A 21,807-nucleotide genomic window follows, 5' to 3' on the forward strand; every position below is an offset into this window, starting at 1 on the left:
CTTCATCACTTCACATTTTTAATGGATGGAGCTCTGTCTCTTTGCCTGGTGACGACGACTTGGTTGTTGATAATAAAAATATGGTTATTGAACCCCAACTTGTTTTGTTGTTGATAACAAAAATTAAAAAAGTCTACATCACTTTTTGTTTGGGATTCCATTTGGTATTTGTGTTGGAAATAACAGCTCAGGGTCTTTTGGTAATTAAGAAAATGTCTCTTTCCCAGTCCCATCTCCTAAATCACAGACCGTAGTAGCTGTGCCATTGACAACTTCGTCTACCAAAGCTGTCAACAGCTAATAAAATAAAGGGTAACAACAAACTATTTAATACCACTTTATGTTGTTTTTCTCTGCCACTAGCCAAAAATCAAGACATGCACTAAACTCAGGCATGCTCGTCTGCATGTTCTTCTTGGAAATCAACTTTTTTTTTTTTCCTACTTTTTTTTTCAATTGCTCCATTCACAACCCATAGATAAAAGATAAAAACAGTTTGGAATATTAGAATAAGTTATTAAATGCAACCCACGAACCAAGTCTTAGACATTTTTTTCTTAGTTGACTGCCTTCTTCAAGCTTTCACATTGCTGGTGAAGTCGACACAAGTCTGGCAAGTACAATCTGAGAAGCGGCATAACTCGCAGCCAAAACAGACGCAGGATGTGCAGCCTTTGCAAGTAGGTGAACGTGTGCAGCCTCTGTACACCTTCCTGCTCCCTCTCTCTTCCTCTTCCTCACATGTTATCCTGCAACCACGATAGCATTATTATAATACCATCATTTGCATACAACTTAAAAACACATACAAGGACAAAAGTTTCCTACTTGTCGTATGGAAAATCTGAGCATTTCCAGTTGGAATCGGCCATTGCATTGTGGTGTACGCGACATTCCTCTCTGCTCCTCAACCTGAATCTCCTGTCTTTCCCGCATTCGTTGCATCCAACAAACTCATCCCTGTGGGAAACTTTTCCACCTTGTGATTTGTTTGATCTACTGCACTTCTTTGAAGCTTCATTGTAGTATTTGAGCAGTACTGTCTTTGACAGTGGAACCTTTTCGCCTCCAATGATAACCCACACATTGTTTTTCCACTTTCTAGCCGTTTCTCTTCCAGAATGCTTCTCAAACGCAGCTGGTGTCAACTTGTCTACCATCATACAATCAAAACTTTTCAAGTCAGATCATATTTTCGAAAGAGAGACTCCAAATGTTCATCTACACCAAAAAGCTAGAGATGGTTTTAGCAACTACAAGAACCAATGGCAATGCAACTTTGACATCAGAGGTATACACGCATATACAACTAAGTGAGGCATATCATATGTCAATAAAGCTACCATTTGGCCACTAACAAAGAGAGCATGATCTTTACAGTCACAGACGGACTAAACACTGGAGTGAAGCAGATCAAGCCATTCCATTTCTGAAGGGACTAATCTGCCACACATTAAGACTCATTGACCGTGAATGTTATTCAACTATATCCAAGTACATGGTAGCTTGTTTAACTGCTAAGAAAAAAAGAGCAGTCTTGTTGATATGATGTAATCATGCTAAAGACCTAAGCTTTACTAGCCCATTGTAATATTAGCTAGGCAGAGACCAACCAGCTAAGTAAAAAGGGACCATTGAAAACGAAGAGGTACAAGAAGACCACACCACACCACCTAAAGTAAAGAAAAGACGAAGAGAGAAAGGCAATCGCAGTCTTAAAATGTTAGACGACAGTCAAGAGAAGACGAGAGGCATCGAAGTTAAATCCTACACACATTCACATGTAACATGCACACAAATCAAAACCCATTTCCCCAAAACCATGAGAAAGACACGAGAAGGAAGAAAGAGAGAGAGAGAGACCTTCATCGCAGCCAGGTGTGCATTCACAGGTGATTTCAAGGTCTCCGCTTGGGAAAACCCTAAGTCTAGCAACAGCATCGCCGTATCGGTGGCTGGTACAACCACACATGACCTCAACGTAATCGCCACCAACATTGACCCCACTCATCTCTTGTAGCTCCTCTTGCTTGAACAACATCGACCCACATTGCATCTCTCCCTCGTTGGCCATCACACACTCTCTCTCTCGCTCACTTCTCTCCGAGAATCTCACCTATAGCGTATGAGAAAAAGGGGAGAGAGAGAAGGAAGAAGAGGAAGGGGTTAGAATGAGAGTAGAAGAGAGAAGAAGGAAAGGCCTCGTTTTGGGGTATAAAAGGAAAGCCCTAAAGGAGCACGCATCTCAAAAGCCGTAAGTAAGAGAGATCTGATGATATCAAAGCAAAAGCTTAATAAGGGCTTTTCGGGAGAAGAGAAGAGAGAGAAATAAATATAAGAAAGAGTGCGCCTTTAAGCCTCTTTGGCCTTGTGGATTTGGTGTTTTACAACAACAACAAAAAAAACAAAGGTAGGGATGTGGAATTAGCTGGCCAACAAAACAAAACTCGTGGGGGCATGGGACCTCTGGATTATACTATACTATAGTAAAGTATATTATAATATATAGAGATACACTACTGTTACTGTATGTAGTATCAATATATATATATATCACCTACATAACAGTGTGGTAGGGGGTGAGATGAGAGAGAGAATGTCTATGGCAGAACAGAGGCGGTGGTGGGTGAGAGAGAGATGATAAGACACAAGAGAGAAGAAGTTGAGGAATAGGGTTGTGTCAAGTGTTTCAGGTCCTCTTGATTTTATTATGTCATAACTCCTTTTTCGTTTGTACTTACTTCTTCTCTCACCTTCTTCATTTCCCAATTTCAAGAGGGTCCTTTTCTTTTTCTCTTTGAGGTTCTGCAAATTCTTGGGCGCTTCCCTTTCATCAGGATTCATGGGTTACCGAGTCATTTCTTCCCCCATTGGCTATTTTTGTTTTAATAAATAAAAAAGTTGAAAGAAACAAAGTTAATCAAACTAGTTGTCTATAAAACAACTAGTAATAACCCAAGTACATGACGACGACGTCATTGACATCTATGTCTGTTAGGTATTCTGCATTGCGCTCTAACCCCAATGTCATATCTACTACATTTGTAATGTATTATGTCTTCCGAGGAACTCATTTTTTTAATTATAGATGAGGATATATATAGACCATATAAATTGTACGTATATGGTTTATATATATTAACTGATCTTTAACTCTTAATAAGTACACTAAAAAGTAAATGAGTGGGTTGCAAAGAAGAAGAAAAATCCAGACAATGAAATAAATCAACAATAATGTCAACACAAATATGAGAATAAGGTGTTCACTAATTTGTAGTATTAGCAATTCTGATGTATCACCATCAAAAACATTTGTTGTCTAACATTCAAGAGTTTAATAATAAGTACATACTCTTTTTTTTCCTCCTACAGTTGTTTCCCCAAAAAAAAAAAAATGTGGCGGATGGGAATGAACTTACTTATGGGAGTCTCAAAATCATAATTTTCCTGACAAATTAATGGGCTTGGGTTTTAGAAATTTATGAGCCTTGGCCTTTACTGATTTCTAGTTTCTTGGTTTTTCAGACTAGGTATAATTGCTGCTATCTCAATCCTTTGGTAAATACAACAACATATTGGATTAGATGATGAAGCAAAAAAAAATGATGGCAAGTTCTCTTTATCTTATTGTTATTAGTATGACCAGTGAACGTACTTCATTACATGTCTCTGTCCGTGGCAATCGGTATGTCCTTGTTGTGTGGTTCATTTGTCCCAACGATGATAGGTCACTATCAAGCGAGATATTTGTCCATCCTGCATACCTTTTTTCGAAATATATATTTTAAAAAGATCTCCTCTTTACTTACACCAAAACAAAGCACTAGCGTTTTTTTTTTCTTTCACAGCATGAACGAGACAAATATAAGATTCGAGCTTAATGGGTCAGAGCTGATTCAGATACTAAAATCTTTATAAATATTGCGGCTTAAAAATAATAATAATAAAAAGGAAATAACACACGAAAGGTAATAGTGAAGCCCAGAGTAAGCCTGGGCCATAATGAACAACTAGGCCCGTTAAGAGTAACAAGTATATCTCGAGAGGGTGAGTAAAAAGAGTAAGTAGTGAGAGAGAGGATAGTCAAGAGGCATTAACAAAAGTATTAAGAAATGGGATGCTGCTTTAGTGCCGGAAAAGTCACAGCTCCACCAGTCCCCGCCGCCGTTAAGATTCCTCCACCCATTGAAGAAGAATCCGTGAAAGAAGTCGTGGTTCAGTCAGTTTCTGTATCCGTCCCCGTACCCATCTCCGTCCCTGTCCCTGTCCCAGTTCCGGACATAGTTCCGTCAGCAGCTACAGTTATCTCAGATTCAGAACCTCAAGTTCCTCTGCCTCCCTCACCTCCAGCTCCGGAGATCTCTCAAAGCAAGTCAGACATTTGCAGCGTCTCTGTCTCTCACAGCTACTCAACCGCCACTACTGCTACTGCTGCTTCCATCCTCGAAGACGACGCTCTCAGCAAACCCCACCGTCCTCTCCCTCCTCCTTCTTCTTCCACGTCTCGCCGGAACAGGCCTGACAGAGTCCTCAGATCTCCGGGAGAGAGACATTCTCCTCAGGGGAAGCAGCTCCGTCCCAGGTTAGTCCGAGAGAGACAGTCCCGTCAGCCAAACCCTACTCACAACCGGCGAAATGTGGATTCGGGTCCACTCCCACGGAGCGGGTTATCGGATAATCCGAGGCGTCGCTCACAGTCACCGGCCACTCGTGTCCCGAGTTCCGCAAGGAGAAGCCCCATGAAAAAGCGAGAAAAAGCTCCGGAGAAAGTAGGAGCAGCAACAGAGGTGAAGAAGGAAGAAGTTGAGAAAGTAGCTGTTGAGGTAAAGAAGGAAGAAGATGGAGAAGCAGTGAAGGACCCTGAAGTGTCCATGGAATGCTTCATCTTTCTCTGATGGTCTCTTCTTACTACCTTCATCATTAACTGATTTAACTCTGATGTGATTGATTGATCTAGTTCTTTTTTTTTCCCTTTTTTGATTTGTAAATTGCGGAATGTATTGAATCATATAACCAAATCTTTTGCGGATCTTTCCTTTCTGTTTGTTTATTGTTATTGACTAGTAAAAAAGTAAAAGGGAAGCCTAAGCACAACGCTTCACAAATTCCTTGGCTTTATTTTTATGGAGATTGCTGCTCTTTTGCTGCGGGATGAGCAGACACAGACAGAGAACACTGTTCTGTTATCACTCACTCGACTACATAAACCACTTGTCCTTCTTTCTTTTTTTGGTTTCAAAAAAGAAAATACAAAGTCCTAATATAAGAGTGACCATTAATGGTAAAATTTAAGATGCTAGTTTCAGACAGAGCAACTTGATGATGAGGAAGGACATGGCTGAGCAATGAACGTTGGGACATCTTCTCCAGGCATCAACACCGATATGTCTCTCTTACATACATCCATCTACATACAACAATAGATTATACTACATGACATCATCATCCCCAGCACACAAAAGACAACTGGTGTATAGACAAATTAGTGTGATAATCCTCTTTTAACATATCTTATTTCCTACTCTGCGTATATTCAAACCTCGTTGCATGAATCAAGGGGTTTTGTATCCCCATAGAATATTAATACATTTAATGTAATCCTTTTTTGGACTTTGCAATATTTTCAAAGATACGACAAAAGAGCTTCCTCCAGCATAAACCCTGGTAATCGCCATCTACATTTCTACACTAATCAAGCAATCCTGATTTATACAGAGTTCATCGAACTTATATTATGTCTTATCTTATCTTAATCTCACCGCTTAACAAAAACAAACATAGTTATGATCATAAAATTTGGGATGATCACCTCATTAGATGCAAAGACAAAATGAATCGCCCTGTTTTTTTTTTTGTTAAAAATGAACACAACCACAAAACGTAGGCAAAAGTGTGTAGAAGCAAATAGAGAGGAAAAGTAATGGAACCTTGGGGGAAGCAAAAGGAGGAAGCTTTGAGTCCAGAGGTGGTAATGGAGCATGCTTGATGAAAAAAAACTTCTCAAAGATTGCCATTAAGACGAAGAAAAATATTAAAACTGCTGTTGCCACTAAACCAAACGGTACAGCATTCACCGAGCTCTGAAAATGTTCTTCTCCTTCTCCCTCCGCCGCTAAAGGAGCCGCCGTTTCAAACCTACGATGGTCGTATACGCCGCTCATTTGTAACATGAACCGAGACTAGTGAAACAGAGGAAGAAATAGAATGAAAGAAGATTACCAAAGTTTCCATTCTTAGTTGACTAGTCAACAACAACAACAACACTTACATTCGTATATAGGGCTTTCTTTTATTGGGCCTTATTATACGGTCCAAAAATGGGCCAAACTTGCTCTCAAGTTAAAATATTGTATCTCAGTACAACAAAAAAAAAAAACACGAGCGACGCATCGATCGCAGAAGCAGAGCAAATCTCTCGGAATCCCGCGAAAACTTGATCGGCGTATATCGTCACGGTGACAATGGCGAAGATTGAGCCCATTGATGAGGATGAGACAGAGGAGAAGAGGAAGATGAAGATGAAAAACCGAAACCATGGATCCACAAACTTCTTCGTGTTCGTTGATTATCTTTTCCTCTTTATATTTTTCTGCTTCCTCTGTTTCATCATCTTCAAGGTATTGGGTGCGTGAACGATAAAATTTCATCGCCTTTGGTTTGATCATGGTGATCATATACCTCTCGTACATTGTATTTACATCATCGTCAATCAAATTTTGTGGCCAGATCGCATTTATTTTTTCGTTTGACGCTATGAACACGGAAACTTTAAGCATTGTCTTGTTTTTAATCCTTTTGTCCATCCATAATCGCAGTGCCTTGTTTTGCAACCTACTGACCAAACGCTAAGTTTTGTTGTCAGAGTAATACATTTTTGTTAAACTTTTCATCGGTTTTGGTAATGCTGAGATGAATTTTATGATTTTCATCTCTTCTTTCATCAACTGACAAATCTTTACACTCAGGGAATTTTTTTTTTTCGTTCTTTTACATCAACCTCGAACGTTAGGAAACATAGTTTGTAACAAAATTGATTTATTTAGAGAGATTGTAATAACCTCATATAAGAAGTATAGGTATATATATACATATATCTCAAACGTTATTGTTTGTCTACATTTCTTCCTTTTCTGCATCTACTCGTTTCTGACTCAAAACATTTTCACTTTGTATCAATGTGGAGTCATTTGGTAATATTCTCATTAGTTTTAGATACTATGTGAGCAAGGGCTCTGGAATTCATTCAATACATTATTTGTTTCTTTCTTAAGCAGAGAGAGAGATCAAAAAGATATGAAATGACTACTAGATTTGTTATGTATACAAGAAAAATGTTACTGACCATACTAAGATTGAAGACCCCCTTATGCATCTAGCAGATGCTTATCTGTTGACAGGTTCAATAAAACTCATGGTTGTGGCACTGGGGGAACTTGATCTTCTCTTGAACCCGGGCTGCGAGCTTTATATCCACTGCTTGAGGCGAAACGACTAGGAGGAGTTGGATAAGAAGTGGCTGGGGAAGGAGCAAGGGGATCTTTGTAAGGAAGGAAAGGCAGCTTGGGTGTGGGAGGCAGCAAGAACCTTCCAAAACCAGGAATGAGATCATATGGTTGGGGCGCATTGTTCAGAAGAAAGTCTGAATGTTTGCTCTCACTGGGAGTGGGGGAATTGGGAATGTAACGCATCCCGTTCACTTCATCTGTACATCCAAGAAGCAGGCTTACCAGAACAATTGTGGCTGTCAGTGTTTTCTGAATCCAAGCCATTGTTGTGCTAGTAGAAGATAAAGGTAAGAAGAGCTTCATATTATTATAGACTAGAGCGAAATGGTTGAAGCTAATTATGGATACATTAAACAAACATAAACAAATTGCTTTACCTCCCAAAAGAGAGAGCCTACAAAGTCTGGTGGCATCTTAAGTATTGGGCGGTGAGTTAAGTTGCATGATGATTAAATACTAAAATTTGGTTTATGTAAACCCAAATTATTGATGGGCTGTTAAACTTGTGTGCAACCAGGTCGTTGTCTTTCACATACAAAAAAAAAAAAAACCGAAGAAGGAGTCAGCGAGACGACAGCTTCCACTTTGAAAGAGTTTGATCTCTTTTCTTTCGTTTGTTCATTCAAAGTTGGTAAAAGAACGCGCCAATCTTCAAATTTGACCTCTTCTATATAGTTTTTGTTTATTACATTTAGTCATTTACGTGACTAGCGGCTTATTTTACAGTTGTTAATAGAAGTAGAAAGAAACTCACCAAAAGTCAAAAGAGTCCTATCCGTACTTTTATTCTCCCCATGTCTCACTATTTGAATGTGTCAAACTTTGTAGTATTGTTAAGTATTTGGTTTTAACCAATTCTTTGGTTTACAACATTGCCGACTGAACCTGTCACACATGTCCTTTTATGTTAATGATTCTTTTACACCATATGAAATAAAAAATTAAGGATTACTGAGTCTCATTGCTCTGTTTTTCTTAAGTATAATTGTGTTATGTGATCTTTCTCCTCCTTGAAGATGTGTCCAAAAGAAAGAGACTTTTGAGATCTTTGCTCTGTTTTTTGTTGCTTTCTCTTCACGAACTATGCAAAAAGACATCAAGAAAGAAAAACCAAAAACGTTTTAGTCACCCAAACAAACTCAATCTCATCCGACAAAGTTAGAGGAACGAAAATATTAAATTGTAAAATGAAATGAAAATAAATGGAGAAGGTGGAGAGTTGTGAGAAGGACAGGTGAATCTACCAATAATCTCCTGCCTTAGAAGAATGGGTCACATGGAGTTTGGTTTATATATATTAACCTATTTCTCAACTCTATTTTTTCTCTCAAAGTAGATACATTTACTTACCTTTTTTTTTTCTACCATTTCTCAAAACAGAGTCCCGTTGGAGTTTTTTGCTTTGTACCTTACCTTTTCGTTCAGTCTTTTCCGGGATCTCTCTCCGTTTATGACATTGCCGTGAAAGTCTCAAATGCTTGTCCAATAAAGCAAACATTTTTGTCCGAAAACTGAGCTCTTTGATACGTCAGGGAAAGAGAATCCCGCAAAACTCTCTCCTCTCTCTTTTCCTCTGCTTTTGTGTGTAGAGTTTGCTTCTTTCTTGGGTAATAATGGGTTTTGATGAATCCAACCTAGACCGATTCCTCCGCTGCACTACACCAATCGTCCCTGCTCGTTCCCTCCCAAAGGTTCACACTTTTCTTCTTCTTCTTCTTCAAACATTTCTCTAAAATTTGAGGATCTGACATTGTGTGTTTGGCAGACACAGATCAAGAACCTTAATCCTCTGTGGTACCCGTTGGAGAGCGAGAGCGTTGAGTATTTCAGGTTGAGCGACTTTTGGGATTGTTTCGACGAGTGGAGCGCTTACGGTGCAGGTGTCCCCATTGTCTCGGAAACAGACGAGACATTGGTCCAGTACTACGTTCCTTACCTCTCTGCAATCCAGATTTTCACCTCTCATTCTGCTCTCAGTGCTCTAAGGTAATGAATGATCATGATATGCCATTTTCAGAAACATAAACAAGTTTTTATGAATCTAAGATGTTGCTGCGGTGAATGATGATTGAGGGAGGAGACAGAATCAGGGGATTCAGGGAGCGAGTCATGTAGCGAGGAGTGGCGATGGGAAGGATGTTCTTCTTCCGAGGATGGATTTGATCATCAAGAACCTCTGGATCGCCTCGGTTACTCTTACTTGCAGTATTTCGAGAGATGTACACCTTACTCTAGAGTCCCTCTCATGGATAAGGTTTGCTTCTTGGAGTTGATTCTTGAAGTACTTTCTTTATAACTTTAGAGATGCTACATGAAGTCTCTGTCTGCTTTCAGATCAAAGAATTGGGAGAAAGACATGCAGGGTTGTGGTCATTGAGGAGTGTTGATCTGTCTCCTGCTAGTTGGATGGCTGTTGCTTGGTCTGCTTTTTCTTCTTTGTGTGGTTTCAGAACACACAAAAATTAAGGTTATTGTTTTTCAAATGGTGATGGTGTTACTCATACATGTAGGTATCCAATCTATCACATCCCCATGAATAGAAGCATAAAAGACTTGTCCACTTGCTTCCTCACTTACCACACGCTTTCTTCATCTTTCCAAGGTGCATTTCCACCTTCATCTTGATGTTGTATTGCATTCGTAGAGTTACATTCAATTCTCAAGTCCCTTGGCATTGAAACAGATGTGAAGGAAGAGGAGAGGAAGAGGATAAGTGTGAGTGCATTTGGGATGGCCACATACAAGATGCAAGGGAAGCTATGGGACAATGATAGATTGCTTTGCCTTAAAAGCGTAGCAGATTCTTGGCTAAAGCAGCTCAGGGTCCACCACCATGACTTCACCTACTTCACCACTACTCCTCATTACTGATACATCTAGCTGGTTTTAGATTCATACTTGGTTAACAAACTAGTTCTGTTGTTTAAGAGTAGCACATATATCAGTAATGTTGGATTGTCATTTGATACTATTTGGAAATGAGAGGCACTGACTTTTTCTTCAAAATGGTTTATTTAATTATAAAATTTGGTTTGGGGTCTGATTGATGATTTAATCTCTTCTAATATTTTGTGACTTTCTGGTGGTTCCCTTGTTTTTTTTGGTGGTTCTTTTACGAACAACTTATACTATTTTTTTCATAATAAAAATTGGAATAATACAACCTATAAAACGGTGATTAACATTCATGATATAACACGGCAAAAGTAGTTAATGGACTAGCACTAACTATTTTAGTCTCTAAAACCTTTTCTACCATATAGTATTTGTTAACAAGTATCTAGACTATTCTACAATAATATTAAGATATTTACTACTAGGTATTGTTTATTGTGTTCTACTGTTCTAGATTGTTCCTCAAGATAACTCTAAACTTCTGGATCATGTTATGGGTGTTTTTCTTGAGAATTTTTGTCCAAATTTGAATAATTGCATCATTGTCCCGTAATTAAGTCGGTTAATCTTTACTTTCAGTAGATTGTATAAAGACTATTTAGATGATTAAGGAGTGATCTTGCATATTTCATGTACAAATGAGGCAAAATGAGAGCTTTATGTAACTAGTTTGCTACTTTGTATTACTTTCGTTAATCCCCTGGAATATGCAAACTTGTTAGGCTCATAACGCGTTCTGATTAACCTAAATTGAAGTGTGTTGTCCAACGTACTTCTGGAAAAATCTAGGGTACTTAATAGTTGACTAAAACAATAATGCTTAATAAATTGAAGAATAAAGAACGTTATATATAGTTTTCATTTAAAACTGTTGTAGTGGCATTGTTTGGTCAATCATTTTTTTTAGTATTGGCAAATATTACAAAAAATATTCATTAATTAGGATGAAAATTCAATGTCAATGGCCCTATGGATTTTTATATCCTGTAGGTTATAATAAAAATGAAGGTGCAAGCTTGGATTGAATTTTGGGTCACTTTGGCTCGATTTGCGATTATATTACCTCTAAGTCTCTAACTAAAATTAACCTCATCAACTATGTATACACAAGAATATTAACTCATATAAATTAAATAATAAACGTGTGGATCTATAAAAATAAGAAAGTCACAAATATTCTTATATAGAACAATATATATTTTTGTTAATAGAGTTTCTAATACACGCATCTTCTTTTTTTTTTTGCAACTAGAAAAAAATTACATAACAAAGTAGAGATTCCAAATAGTTAATTTCCTTACTGAAAGTCTTAGCAAATAGAAGATGATATGATGGATAATAAACATCAAACATAGGTTTTGTTCAAACAAAAACATCAAAACATAGAGAGATATTGCACGTGAGAACATATATGGTTGAAATATAGTTACCAAAAAAGAATGATTTTGTCTAAGAGGTGAAGTTGCTCTCAGTTTGTTGTTTTTCAAACTTGGTCGGTCTTGTGAGTGAGTATCTTTCTGGAGGGAGGTGGGGGAATAATAAGGCAAAAAAAAAGAAAAAAAAATATCTCTAAAAGTGAAAGCTGAGGTTGACCAATCACCGACCCAGAAGATTGATAACTATAATGGAATTGGGTTGTCATCAAATGGTTTACTCTTATGCTATGTGGAGGGATATTTCTTATCCTTTAGCCGCGGCTAGCCGACCATTCCACACACCTACATCATATTTTCTCTTTATTTCCCATTCTATTTGCATGTAACCTCCCTCAATAATAAACTGTTGAAATTATCTATACAACTTTTTGTTTTAACAGTCTAATTTTATCTTTTTTGAGGTTTGTAATAAGTGGTGTGGCCTTAACGAAAACAATAATAATTATTGGAATAAAGTGGAAAGGGGGAGGGATAGGAACTTGGAAGCATGGATTAATGAATGCCTTCACCGTCCAAAAAAACAGAGCATGCCACGTTTGTCGTACGGACGTTTGAATGTTTTTTTCTCAACTCAACTCCTCTATGCGCGTTGTAATCTTAATCTTATGTGTCAATCAATATCTGAATTTCCAATTGGCCAATGAATTGGAGTGAAAGTAAAGGAATAACCCCAAAAAGATAGTATTTGAATAGTCAATTAAAATAATGGGTCATATCACATTATATAATACAAAATACAAAAGCGGTTGACAAAAAAAAAAATATCTAAATCTTTGCCATTCATATATAAACCAATGTGTAGTCGTCCCTCTCTCTTTGCAATAACAACAAAAACCAAACAATATCCTCTGTTCTCTCTAGCTCTCTCCTCCCCTCGAAGTTTTTATTTCTTCCACTGCTCTATAAATCGTGTGCAAGGTACCACTAGTGAAGCAGAGATGGACTTTGACGAGGAGCTAAATCTTTGTATTACTAAAGGTAAAACTGTTGATCATTCTTTTGGAGAAGCTTCGTCTACGTCTCCAAGATCTATGAAGAAGATGAAGAGTCCTAATCGACCTAAACCCTATTCTTCTCCCCCTTCTCCTTATTCGTTAGGGTCTTTCCCTTTTTCTTTCGATCCAACAATGCAAAATCAACAACAGTTCAGATCATACGTTCCGGTTGAGAGACAATATGACCCTACAATGCAAGGCCAGAAGCAAATGATCTCGTTTAGTCCTCAACAACAACAACAGCAGCAGCAGTATATGGCCAGGTATTGGAGCGACACGTTGAATCTGAGCCCAAGAGGAAGAATGATGATGATGAACCAAGAAGGTGTTCAACCCTACAGCGCAACCAAGCTGTACAGAGGAGTTAGACAACGTCAATGGGGAAAATGGGTCGCAGAGATCCGTAAGCCACGAAGCAGGGCACGTCTTTGGCTTGGTACCTTTGATACAGCTGAGGAAGCTGCCATGGCTTACGACCGCCAAGCCTTCAAACTGAGGGGACATAACGCAACGCTTAATTTTCCGGAGCATTATGTGAATATGGAAAACGAGCCGCATGATTCAAACTCTTCGCCGCTTCAGAAACAAGACGAAACGCCACAGCCAAGCGAGGTTAGCTTGGAAAGCAAGGAAGTGACAGTGACTGATAATGTGAGAGAGGAAGGCATGGCTGAAGCGTGGTACAATGCAGTCACATCAGGATGGGGTCCTGAAAGTGCCCTTTGGGATGATTTGGACAGTTCTCATCAGTTTTCAGAAAGCTCATCTTCTCCTTCTTCTCTTTCTTGTCCCATGCGGCCTTTCTTTTGAAAAAAAGGTTCTACGCCCACATTGTAGGTTTGTAGTTTAGGTTTATATGCTTATTGGCATTTGGATGGAGACAGTTTTGGTGATCTCCCTCTCCACACATCAGTCATTATATATCTCTATTTTCTCCCTATATTTCCGTTATTACTATTGTTCTTAATATATATCTGTGTCTGAGTGTTTGATTATGACTTCATACATAGATGTCCGCTTTGTTCATGAAGTTTGTTTGTCATATGTACTTTGACAAGTTGGCACTGTGTCACTTTGTCATTCTTTGGAATTTGGATGTTTGAACATATATAGAGAAAGAACAGAGGACTAGAAACAGAGGTTAGGTGAGTTTGTGCGCTTGGTTAATCGTTAGTTGTTTATTATACGAGCACAAGAAAGAGATCGATTTAACTGTTTCTAGTGGATTCTAGTACAAAACTTCCCAACGAGATTTGAGTTTAAATTGAAGTCTGAACACAGAAGTCACAGAAAAAAAGGAGTAATATTGTGTTAAGAGTCGAACATAAGTGAATATATATCAAAGAGTGTTGCTTATCTTATTAACTGGATCAGCCGCACCGGAGTTTCTAAAATCCTCGCATTTAACCACTGATGAGCCATTTGCATCATCACTAGACTGGATTGCGGGAGAAGACTCATGCATGCATGCTTTTGGAGCTGCAACTGTTGGTTGCAAGCATGTTGACTTGTCCATGATGTGAGATCTCGACCATCACAGTTTCATCATCCAATGGAAGTGGTTGTTTCCATGGCTCTCCATCCATTCTCATGTATGCATGTTTAGCTGCACTTTTCTTGAACTCAAATCGAACTCGGTTTGCCTACATTTACACTAGTTAAAAAGGTGCACTTACTCATACTTTTTCTTCTATCACTTTTACTCATTACATTTACCTGTGCTAATCTTGTCCCATGACCATTTGGAGTGAGCAGAACAAGACCATGCCAAGCATTTCTAAACCCAACGATTTCAATGAGCCCATCGTCAACGAATGGTGGAGTTAGGCTTCTCTGTTCAGACATCACAAAGAAACAAAAACCATATTTTAGTAGACTATTGTATCAGTTTGAAGAGAATGTTCTAAAACCTACATGACGTTGTTTCTTGGGATTTGGTGTTCCCCAAGGATTTAGTCCTCCAGAGAAGCTAGGAAGATTCAAACATACTATGGACCTGATGCTGCCAGAACAGAGATAATTAAATGTTTCATTAATTATTCTACTATAGTGTCTATTGTGCAAGAAGCCTCGTGTGTGTAACCTTTTACATATTATAGTTTACCTTTGGGGAATGTTAAGGTCATTCCACTGGCCACTTTTATTACAAATCTGAACCTTTGCAAGCTGAGCTATGTTTCTGCAACAATCGTCATAAAATATTAGAGGTTTCAACTGAGAGCAAAATTTATATACACATGACATCAAATTCCATCATAACCAAGAACACGTCTAATTCGATCAAAACTATATGCATGTGTCCTTTGACTACTTTAAATTTTGCATGATTTTAAATGACAACATGACAGACAGAAATTGGAAAGAACAACACAAGGATTAGCAAAGAAAAAAAGAACACACTTACTGTGAAGAAGGGTGAAAAAGAGAGGCAAAAAACCATCCTTGTGTGCAACTAAGCTTTAGATATGTGCTCTGGAACGTTATGAAATAATGGAAGCACTACTTGTTAGACTTTTTATTAAAATAGGCATAAGTTGTCCCATTAATGAAAATAATAGAACCACATCATCATTTTAAGACAACGCTAGAAAACTTTGAGAGCAAGGGTATGTAAAAACCTGATTAACCAACTGATTTTTAAACTTTTCTGGGTGCAGTTTTCTCTCGGAATGAAATGCATAAGATACTTGAGCATCCATCCCTGCAGTAAAATTGATAAGACATTTAGCTTATATTAGCCACAAACACAACCAATGAAGTAATCGATAACTCATACAATTTATTTATTTATAATCCAAGTAAAATTCCTACCCAAGCTAAAGTAATTCCAGAATCCCCCACGAAATGTTTTGCAATCTTCCTGAAAAAAATGAAAATATTGCTGATCATATAAAATAAAGAAGAGATGGTGCCGCAAGAGAAGAGATTGTCTTACCATATATTCTTGATCTGATGGTAAAACCTGATGAAGAGAATGTAGTAGCTTAAGTGGTACAATAGTGTTACTAGAGTCCTTCTTGGGAGCCTTCATCCTCATAAGTATCTGCCAGCTTAATTAAGATATAAATGCATGTATATCAATCCAAAACTAAACTCTAATGTGTATAATTGAAAACTGGAAGAGAGTGACATGTATGTGTAACAAAATATATACTTGTCTATCTTCATCTCTTTTGCGTTGATTACTTGTTCCAAAAAAGACTCCACTGAAGAACCATCTGTTCCAGGATTTTTCTTACCCTGAAGATGAGATTTGGTAAAAACAGAGCATATGATTGTGGGATACAATAGTATGATTATTAGTGTGAGTCAATATACATATGTAACGTACCCATCCAAATGCAAAGGGAAGGTTGTTTCCTGTACCCAAAGGAACCGTAGCAATTGGAGGTGGATTGAATAAGTTAAGATCAGAAACAGCTCCAAGGAGCCAAGCAGCTGTTCCATCTCCCCCTGCAACCTAATAATATAAATACACAACCCATGCTTAATCACTTCATTATTAACACTTCCTCTACATACCCAAATGACTTAAAAGTAAATAAACTCACAATGATCTTCAACTTGTCCCGAATCTTGCAAGCGAAACCATCGTCCTTTAGCCTCTCTAGATTATTGTAGATCCTCTGCAGAACCTTATCCGGAGTCTCTACCTCTAGGTCAAAAACCTGAGCACCAAACGTGCTATATAGTCAATAAAAACTCAATACTAATATTTATATGATCCTAACTCCTATGTAAACTCAAAAAAAAATAAGTTTGATTTTTTTAGGTTAAAAATATAGGGTTCCGTATTCAAGAAGAATCAATTAGTCCGATCGTTTTCTATATTTTTCATAAAGCAACAAGTGAAGTCGTTAGGGTAAATTGACCTGCTTCTCGTTGAGCAAAGTGCGGTAGGTAAGGATGAGTTCTGCTCCTAGTTGACCTCCGCTTTTGGAGTTGACGAATACGAGGATTGGGTTCTCAGGTGGACTACTACTACTACTGGGCTCAGCCACAAGCTCGGCTTCATGATCAGGCGAGAGAACGTACGAAGGAATATAAAATTTCTTGAGAAAATCTGATAACTTCTTGTATTTATCCATTCTCGTCGTATATATATCAACACTACTCTAAATTTATGATTCGAATCTACAATGTTAATCACGCAAAAGAAACGATCGAAGACATTGTGTTACCATATATATACCATAATATCCCTAACATATATTGATATAAGTGTGTCTGGATAGAGACATACCAGGAATCTTGAAATTGTTGAATTTTTAAATAATGGAAGAAGATCTTAAAGATTACTTACCAAGATTTTTTTCCCTATTTTCTGGTTAATGTTAATTAGGACAAGGTTTAAAAGTCACAAAGTTGGTTTATTTTTCTCTTTAATAGGTACCATTGCCACTAGTATTAATGGCCTGCCTGCACTTGTAAACGTCATTATTAACATGCATATCTAATCACTGCTGAGAAGATGGTGTCCATTGATTGTCTAAACATTATGTGTCATCTTTCATATAACCAAACAACAACAACAAAAAGTTAGTACATTAAAATAAATTTCATACCAATTATTAGTTTATTTTTTATTTTTAATCAATTTTTATATATATTTAGATATGGGTTGTATTTGTACAAATTCAAATTAATTTCGTCATTATTTGTATATATGTAGTATTTAATTATATTTCATACCAATTTATACATATTTATATCATTTAGATACCCTAAAACTTTTGTATACCTTTTTATAATTTTTTATAATATTAAGGTTAAACGCTATTAATACATAGCAAAATTACAAGCTAGATGGAGACAACCTGCTAGTGCTAGCACCAATATCATAAACCCATTAAGTGTGAGGCTTAAGTCCATTAGTAGCCCGTTAAGTTAAAGTGTTAAACGCTGTGGTGAAAGGCCTTGTTCGCGAATCTCCTAATACGATGACTTGACACAATCTTTGACTTGACATCATCATCTCTGAGACTCTGTGACGCTGACCGTTTTATATTATTTTGTGTGGTAAAACTCTGATGCTGACCAATCCGAAAACATAACCTAGCTAAGAGTAGATGAAATGATGCAAAAAATAAGTGAAAAGGACAATCCCACAAACACTTTTTCTTCTTCTTCCACGTGTCTCATTCTTCATGAACCCACACATTGCTATGTTAGGAAAGTGAAAAAATATTTAAAAATATACATATGGCCAAATAGCTTTGGTGTGTGAACTCCAGAGAAGAAGCCTGTGGTTCTGATCTTGTGATAAAGGGCCGGAGATGATATGTAATTCAAAGTTTGTTGCACAGCTTTCCACCAACAATTTAACAAACAGAAACAAAGCATTTTGAATTCTTATTTTATTTGCTTTTTTTGAAATCGTTCTAAGATAATGCGTACGTGGATGGCTGTTCGTTCGGAGAGACCCTTCCACAAGCAATCTCTACAATTGAACTTGGGAAATAATACGTTGCCTATGTAAAAATGTTGCAATTTTCGTCTCATCATCCATCATCAGTTTTAAAACCACAAGGCACATGACATTAACACGTTATTTAAAACTTTTTATTTGATGAGAATATCCAACTACTTTACCGTCCTCACTCTCTTAACCTTTGAAACTCTAGGCTTTATGTTACAAAAATTCAACATATTATTATCATACTTAGTTTTCCAGGTTCCTTTTTAACCAAACATGTTTGTACAAGTCAACTGACCTATATTATAACATGCAAAGTCAACAACTTTCTTTTTGTTTAAGCAAAGTCAATAACTTAATCCACAAACAAAAAGCAAAAACATGCAAAATTGTTAATGTGCTTCAACCTGACTCTCACGACCATGATAACTATCGGGTGTATAAAACTAATTATCTATTTTAATCCCTTAGTTCCATTGCTTTTTCTACATACAAGGGTACATTAATTATTTTCACTCCAAGATATTACATAGATAATTATATATGATTAATTAGTTGTACTGATAGAGTCACAGAATCTAAGTTAGATAGATAGATTAGATTATAATACCATGCATATGGTCACGTGGATCGTTTCTAGAATATACGGTAAAAAAAAAACAAGACGAGAGAGGCGATATGCGGTCTAGGCAAGGTTTGTATTTTTCCTTTTGAATATATTATTGTGACTTAAAAGGACGTGGCATATTAGGTATATGACAAGTGGAATTGACCTTGGCTCTCTTCTACATTAACCAAGTTTTCTCAAGATTTCACATCCCTATATAAACAAATGAATGGAGAAGGTATGAGTGCATCCACACATTGACATTTCTTCAACTTCCCTTTGGCTCTCTACGATCAATTTATCTACATAACATAATTATTTTACTCGGATCTTAACTAAAGTCGATCGTTGTATACATATTGTGCGGAAGATGGGAAGATCACCTTGTTGTGACAAGAATGGAGTGAAGAAAGGACCATGGACGGCTGAGGAGGACCAGAAACTTATCGACTATATTCGATTTCATGGTCCGGGAAATTGGCGTATTCTCCCCAAAAATGCTGGTACATATACATTTTTACATATTTTTTAATGTATATGTGCTATTTCTAACAGCTTATATTTCTCTATAAATTGAATCACACACTTATAAGTCGTATTCTACTAATTATAGGACTTCAAAGATGCGGGAAAAGCTGTCGTCTTCGATGGACCAATTACCTAAGACCGGACATCAAGAGAGGAAGATTCTCGTTTGAGGAAGAAGAAACTATCATTCAGCTACACAGTGTTATGGGAAACAAGTAAGCTTCATTTACACCATACATAGTCATTTGTTTTAAGTTTCATATTCATCAATCATCAATCATCAGTTACAGCTTTTGTATGTTAATTAATGAAAAATGTGAGAGAGCGTACGTTTGCATGCGGAGCGTACATATCAAATGTAGGCCACCAACTCCAACAAAAATATTATTTAGTACTTTACTAGACCTATATTAGAATAATAATAAAGGAGTCTAATATTTTTTTTTTGAATAATCAAAGAGGTTCTGGGCCAAAGCCCATACATCCCCTCAGACCCGAAACCAAAGCATGTTATATGGTTTCGTCCCAAGCGCTACTCGAACCGGCGACCTCTAAGCTTCTGCCAGAGATCTTTACCAATTGAGCTATTAGCACTTGGTAAAGGAGTCTAATATTAATCATAGATTAATGTCACTAATATATTGAATTGGTGAATTTTTAATTAGGTGGTCAGCAATAGCAGCTCGTCTACCAGGGAGAACTGATAACGAAATAAAAAACCATTGGAACACTCATATCCGCAAGAGACTTGTAAGGAGTGGCATCGACCCTGTTACTCACTCCCCACGACTTGATCTTCTTGATTTGTCCTCACTTTTGAGCGTACTTTTAAGTCAACCAAACTTTTCATCAGTTGCAACACAAGCGTCGTCTCTGCTTAACCCTGATGTATTGAGGCTAGCCTTTTTACTCTTCCCACTTCAAAACCCTAATCCAATTTACTCACCGAACCTTGACCAAAACCTTCAAACTCCGATCACATCGTCAGAGTCGTCTCAACCACAAACCGAGAGTACAACCCCAACAAACAATGAAACTTCATCTTTGGAGCCTATGAATGCAAGACTCGACGATGTTGGTCCTGTAGATGTATTACCACCTTTGTCAGAGAGTTTTGACCTGGACTCGCTCATGTCAACGCCAATGTCTTCTCCACAACAAAAGAGCATTGAAGCAGAAGCCAACCCCAGCAGTTTCTTCGACTTTGGTTTTCCGGACGATTTCATCTTAGACGACTTTATGTTTTAATATAATTTACAATATATATACTACGCATATGATCCCTCCTTATACAACATCTTTTTCACACCTATGATTCTTTGTTGCATTCTTTCTTTTGTAAAATATGTAAACATTTTTTTCTGTGTAAAAAGATAAATTTTAAAGTCTATAAATTTGTCATGAATGTGTAAATTTTAAAGTCTAACGTATTCGAAGCGTAAGCGAGATATCTTAAATCTGCTCCATAAGTCCATATAACACAGTCGACAGAAGCAAACATAAAATTATAAGCGTCAATCACAGTTATGGTAAAATGAAATGGCTATAGTTGTCTACACATCAAATAATGTTTTTTTTCGAATTATAATCAGAGTCAATCAAGTTAATTAATTAGGTGAGTTATAATAATGAAGCCCACTTCAAGGTCCATTTAAAACCCCTTAAGAGTAGTTAATTTGGCCCAATCTAAAACCTATATTCCGAAAGCTCGTAGAACTATGATCTAATCGGTTGGGACATAAAGTATTCAAAGTTGAGTGGATTAGTTTAAATTTCGTAAACACTAAACATAAATGATGTACTTCTTTTTCAATTCCAAGCAAGAAAATGAGTTTGGAACAGTTAAATCTAAGTCTTATATAAAGATACTTTCAATTTGAGGGATTGATTGAGGTATTTGGTATGGACAAGTAAGTAAAGCAAACAAAGAACGTGTGAAAATGCTCTAATTGGTTGAATTTGGAACTTAAAAGAAGAACGATTAATTAGGAAGAGAAAATACAAGAAAGTGGGGACTCTTTTTTTCTCGCCTTTTACGAGTTTTTCACCTTTTTCTGACGGACCGTTTCCCTAGGCGGGCCTCCGGCTCATATTCCTACTACCCGTTTGAAAAAAAATAAAGAGATTTATTACTATTATTATTATTTGTTTTGTATTTTGGTATGTCAATGCACAAAAAGTGAATCAATGATTTAATATATGATTGTCGTAGTTGTTTTTCTTTTTTTTTGTGTTTTTGTCTTTTAGAAAATGACCCTTTTCTTCGTGTGAGTATGCTCCATTCGCATCTCACCTCACCTCGTTAAAGGGCTCGTTTTGTTTCTCCTCCACCATTCATATTTATTTATTTTCTTTCCTCTTAACGCATATCTTTTAATTTATCCTCTTTCACATATATTTTGCGAACATTTACAAATTTAAAAGC

General features: G+C 37.1%; 8 protein-coding genes across 9 annotated transcripts; 4 read left to right on the forward strand and 4 right to left on the reverse strand.

Annotated features, from left to right (window-relative positions):
* Positions 1 to 313: 313 nt before the first annotated feature.
* On the reverse strand, positions 314 to 2,417 carry LOC17879050 (protein ULTRAPETALA 1). Its single transcript, XM_006284397.2, has 3 exons — positions 1,864 to 2,417; positions 829 to 1,153; positions 314 to 749 (listed from the first exon to the last, which is right to left on the reverse strand). Exons 1-3 carry the CDS (start codon positions 2,072 to 2,074, stop codon positions 575 to 577), a joined length of 711 nt encoding a protein of 236 aa, XP_006284459.1. The 5' UTR covers positions 2,075 to 2,417; the 3' UTR covers positions 314 to 574.
* A 1,602-nt stretch (positions 2,418 to 4,019) lies between these two features.
* Positions 4,020 to 5,032, forward strand: LOC17877828 (SH3 domain-binding protein 1). The gene has a single exon (XM_006284294.2). It carries the CDS (start codon positions 4,113 to 4,115, stop codon positions 4,893 to 4,895), a length of 783 nt encoding a protein of 260 aa, XP_006284356.1. The 5' UTR covers positions 4,020 to 4,112; the 3' UTR covers positions 4,896 to 5,032.
* A 65-nt stretch (positions 5,033 to 5,097) lies between these two features.
* Positions 5,098 to 6,536, reverse strand: LOC17878276. Its single transcript, XM_006285636.2, is given in 4 exon segments — positions 5,098 to 5,407; positions 5,928 to 6,173; positions 6,175 to 6,263; positions 6,434 to 6,536. Coding segments are annotated over 4 exon segments (543 nt in total). The 3' UTR covers positions 5,098 to 5,302.
* A 690-nt stretch (positions 6,537 to 7,226) lies between these two features.
* LOC17878887 (putative cell wall protein) lies at positions 7,227 to 7,769 on the reverse strand. Its single transcript, XM_006285380.2, has one exon. The coding sequence runs from the start codon at positions 7,767 to 7,769 to the stop codon at positions 7,410 to 7,412; it is 360 nt and encodes a 119-aa protein (XP_006285442.1). The 3' UTR covers positions 7,227 to 7,409.
* A 1,136-nt stretch (positions 7,770 to 8,905) lies between these two features.
* On the forward strand, positions 8,906 to 10,560 carry LOC17877568. Its single transcript, XM_006284215.2, has 6 exons — positions 8,906 to 9,196; positions 9,271 to 9,491; positions 9,579 to 9,759; positions 9,840 to 9,925; positions 10,016 to 10,107; positions 10,189 to 10,560. Exons 1-6 carry the CDS (start codon positions 9,119 to 9,121, stop codon positions 10,374 to 10,376), a joined length of 846 nt encoding a protein of 281 aa, XP_006284277.1. The 5' UTR covers positions 8,906 to 9,118; the 3' UTR covers positions 10,377 to 10,560.
* Positions 10,561 to 12,687: 2,127 nt separating this feature from the next.
* LOC17880922 (ethylene-responsive transcription factor ERF054) lies at positions 12,688 to 13,863 on the forward strand. Its single transcript, XM_006282600.2, has one exon. The coding sequence runs from the start codon at positions 12,775 to 12,777 to the stop codon at positions 13,639 to 13,641; it is 867 nt and encodes a 288-aa protein (XP_006282662.2). The 5' UTR covers positions 12,688 to 12,774; the 3' UTR covers positions 13,642 to 13,863.
* Positions 13,864 to 14,067: 204 nt separating this feature from the next.
* Positions 14,068 to 16,956, reverse strand: LOC17880666 (diacylglycerol kinase 6). 2 transcript variants are annotated; one of them, XM_023779338.1, is made up of 12 exons: positions 16,704 to 16,956; positions 16,383 to 16,499; positions 16,163 to 16,291; positions 15,986 to 16,071; positions 15,767 to 15,881; positions 15,643 to 15,691; positions 15,450 to 15,532; positions 15,236 to 15,303; positions 14,936 to 15,010; positions 14,746 to 14,827; positions 14,548 to 14,664; positions 14,068 to 14,474 (listed from the first exon to the last, which is right to left on the reverse strand). In XM_023779338.1, exons 1-12 carry the CDS (start codon positions 16,917 to 16,919, stop codon positions 14,289 to 14,291), a joined length of 1,323 nt encoding a protein of 440 aa, XP_023635106.1. In that variant the 5' UTR covers positions 16,920 to 16,956; the 3' UTR covers positions 14,068 to 14,288. The 2 variants fall into 2 exon arrangements, with proteins under 2 accessions (XP_023635106.1, XP_006286249.1); XM_006286187.2 differs by having other exon boundaries at positions 14,746 to 14,833.
* A 2,169-nt stretch (positions 16,957 to 19,125) lies between these two features.
* LOC17878930 (transcription factor MYB41) lies at positions 19,126 to 20,736 on the forward strand. Its single transcript, XM_006286179.2, has 3 exons — positions 19,126 to 19,357; positions 19,468 to 19,597; positions 20,048 to 20,736. The coding sequence occupies exons 1-3, from the start codon at positions 19,225 to 19,227 to the stop codon at positions 20,628 to 20,630; spliced, it is 846 nt and encodes a 281-aa protein (XP_006286241.1). The 5' UTR covers positions 19,126 to 19,224; the 3' UTR covers positions 20,631 to 20,736.
* Positions 20,737 to 21,807: the final 1,071 nt, after the last annotated feature.

The sequence above is a fragment of the Capsella rubella genome, unplaced genomic scaffold (genome assembly GCF_000375325.1).
Source record: "Capsella rubella cultivar Monte Gargano unplaced genomic scaffold, Caprub1_0 scaffold_7, whole genome shotgun sequence".
NCBI lineage: Eukaryota > Viridiplantae > Streptophyta > Magnoliopsida > Brassicales > Brassicaceae > Capsella > Capsella rubella.

Coding starts and splice junctions, on each gene's coding strand:
- LOC17878887 (XM_006285380.2), bottom strand. CDS start 7,769: ATGGCTTGGATTCAGAAAACACTGACAGCCACAATTGTTCTGGTAAGC.
- LOC17880922 (XM_006282600.2), top strand. CDS start 12,775: ATGGACTTTGACGAGGAGCTAAATCTTTGTATTACTAAAGGTAAAACT.
- LOC17877828 (XM_006284294.2), top strand. CDS start 4,113: ATGGGATGCTGCTTTAGTGCCGGAAAAGTCACAGCTCCACCAGTCCCC.
- LOC17880666 (XM_006286187.2), bottom strand. CDS start 16,919: ATGGATAAATACAAGAAGTTATCAGATTTTCTCAAGAAATTTTATATT. Junction 16,072..16,162: donor TTCCCTTTGCATTTGGATGG/GTACGTTACATA, acceptor TCTCATCTTCAG/GGTAAGAAAAATCCTGGAAC. Junction 14,665..14,745: donor ATCCCAAGAAACAACGTCAT/GTAGGTTTTAGA, acceptor ATGTCTGAACAG/AGAAGCCTAACTCCACCATT.
- LOC17878930 (XM_006286179.2), top strand. CDS start 19,225: ATGGGAAGATCACCTTGTTGTGACAAGAATGGAGTGAAGAAAGGACCA. Junction 19,358..19,467: donor TATTCTCCCCAAAAATGCTG/GTACATATACAT, acceptor TACTAATTATAG/GACTTCAAAGATGCGGGAAA. Junction 19,598..20,047: donor CACAGTGTTATGGGAAACAA/GTAAGCTTCATT, acceptor ATTTTTAATTAG/GTGGTCAGCAATAGCAGCTC.
- LOC17879050 (XM_006284397.2), bottom strand. CDS start 2,074: ATGGCCAACGAGGGAGAGATGCAATGTGGGTCGATGTTGTTCAAGCAA. Junction 1,154..1,863: donor CACACCTGGCTGCGATGAAG/GTCTCTCTCTCT, acceptor GTATGATGGTAG/ACAAGTTGACACCAGCTGCG. Junction 750..828: donor TCAGATTTTCCATACGACAA/GTAGGAAACTTT, acceptor TCGTGGTTGCAG/GATAACATGTGAGGAAGAGG.
- LOC17877568 (XM_006284215.2), top strand. CDS start 9,119: ATGGGTTTTGATGAATCCAACCTAGACCGATTCCTCCGCTGCACTACA. Junction 9,492..9,578: donor TCTGCTCTCAGTGCTCTAAG/GTAATGAATGAT, acceptor ATGATGATTGAG/GGAGGAGACAGAATCAGGGG. Junction 9,926..10,015: donor AGTTGGATGGCTGTTGCTTG/GTCTGCTTTTTC, acceptor TCATACATGTAG/GTATCCAATCTATCACATCC.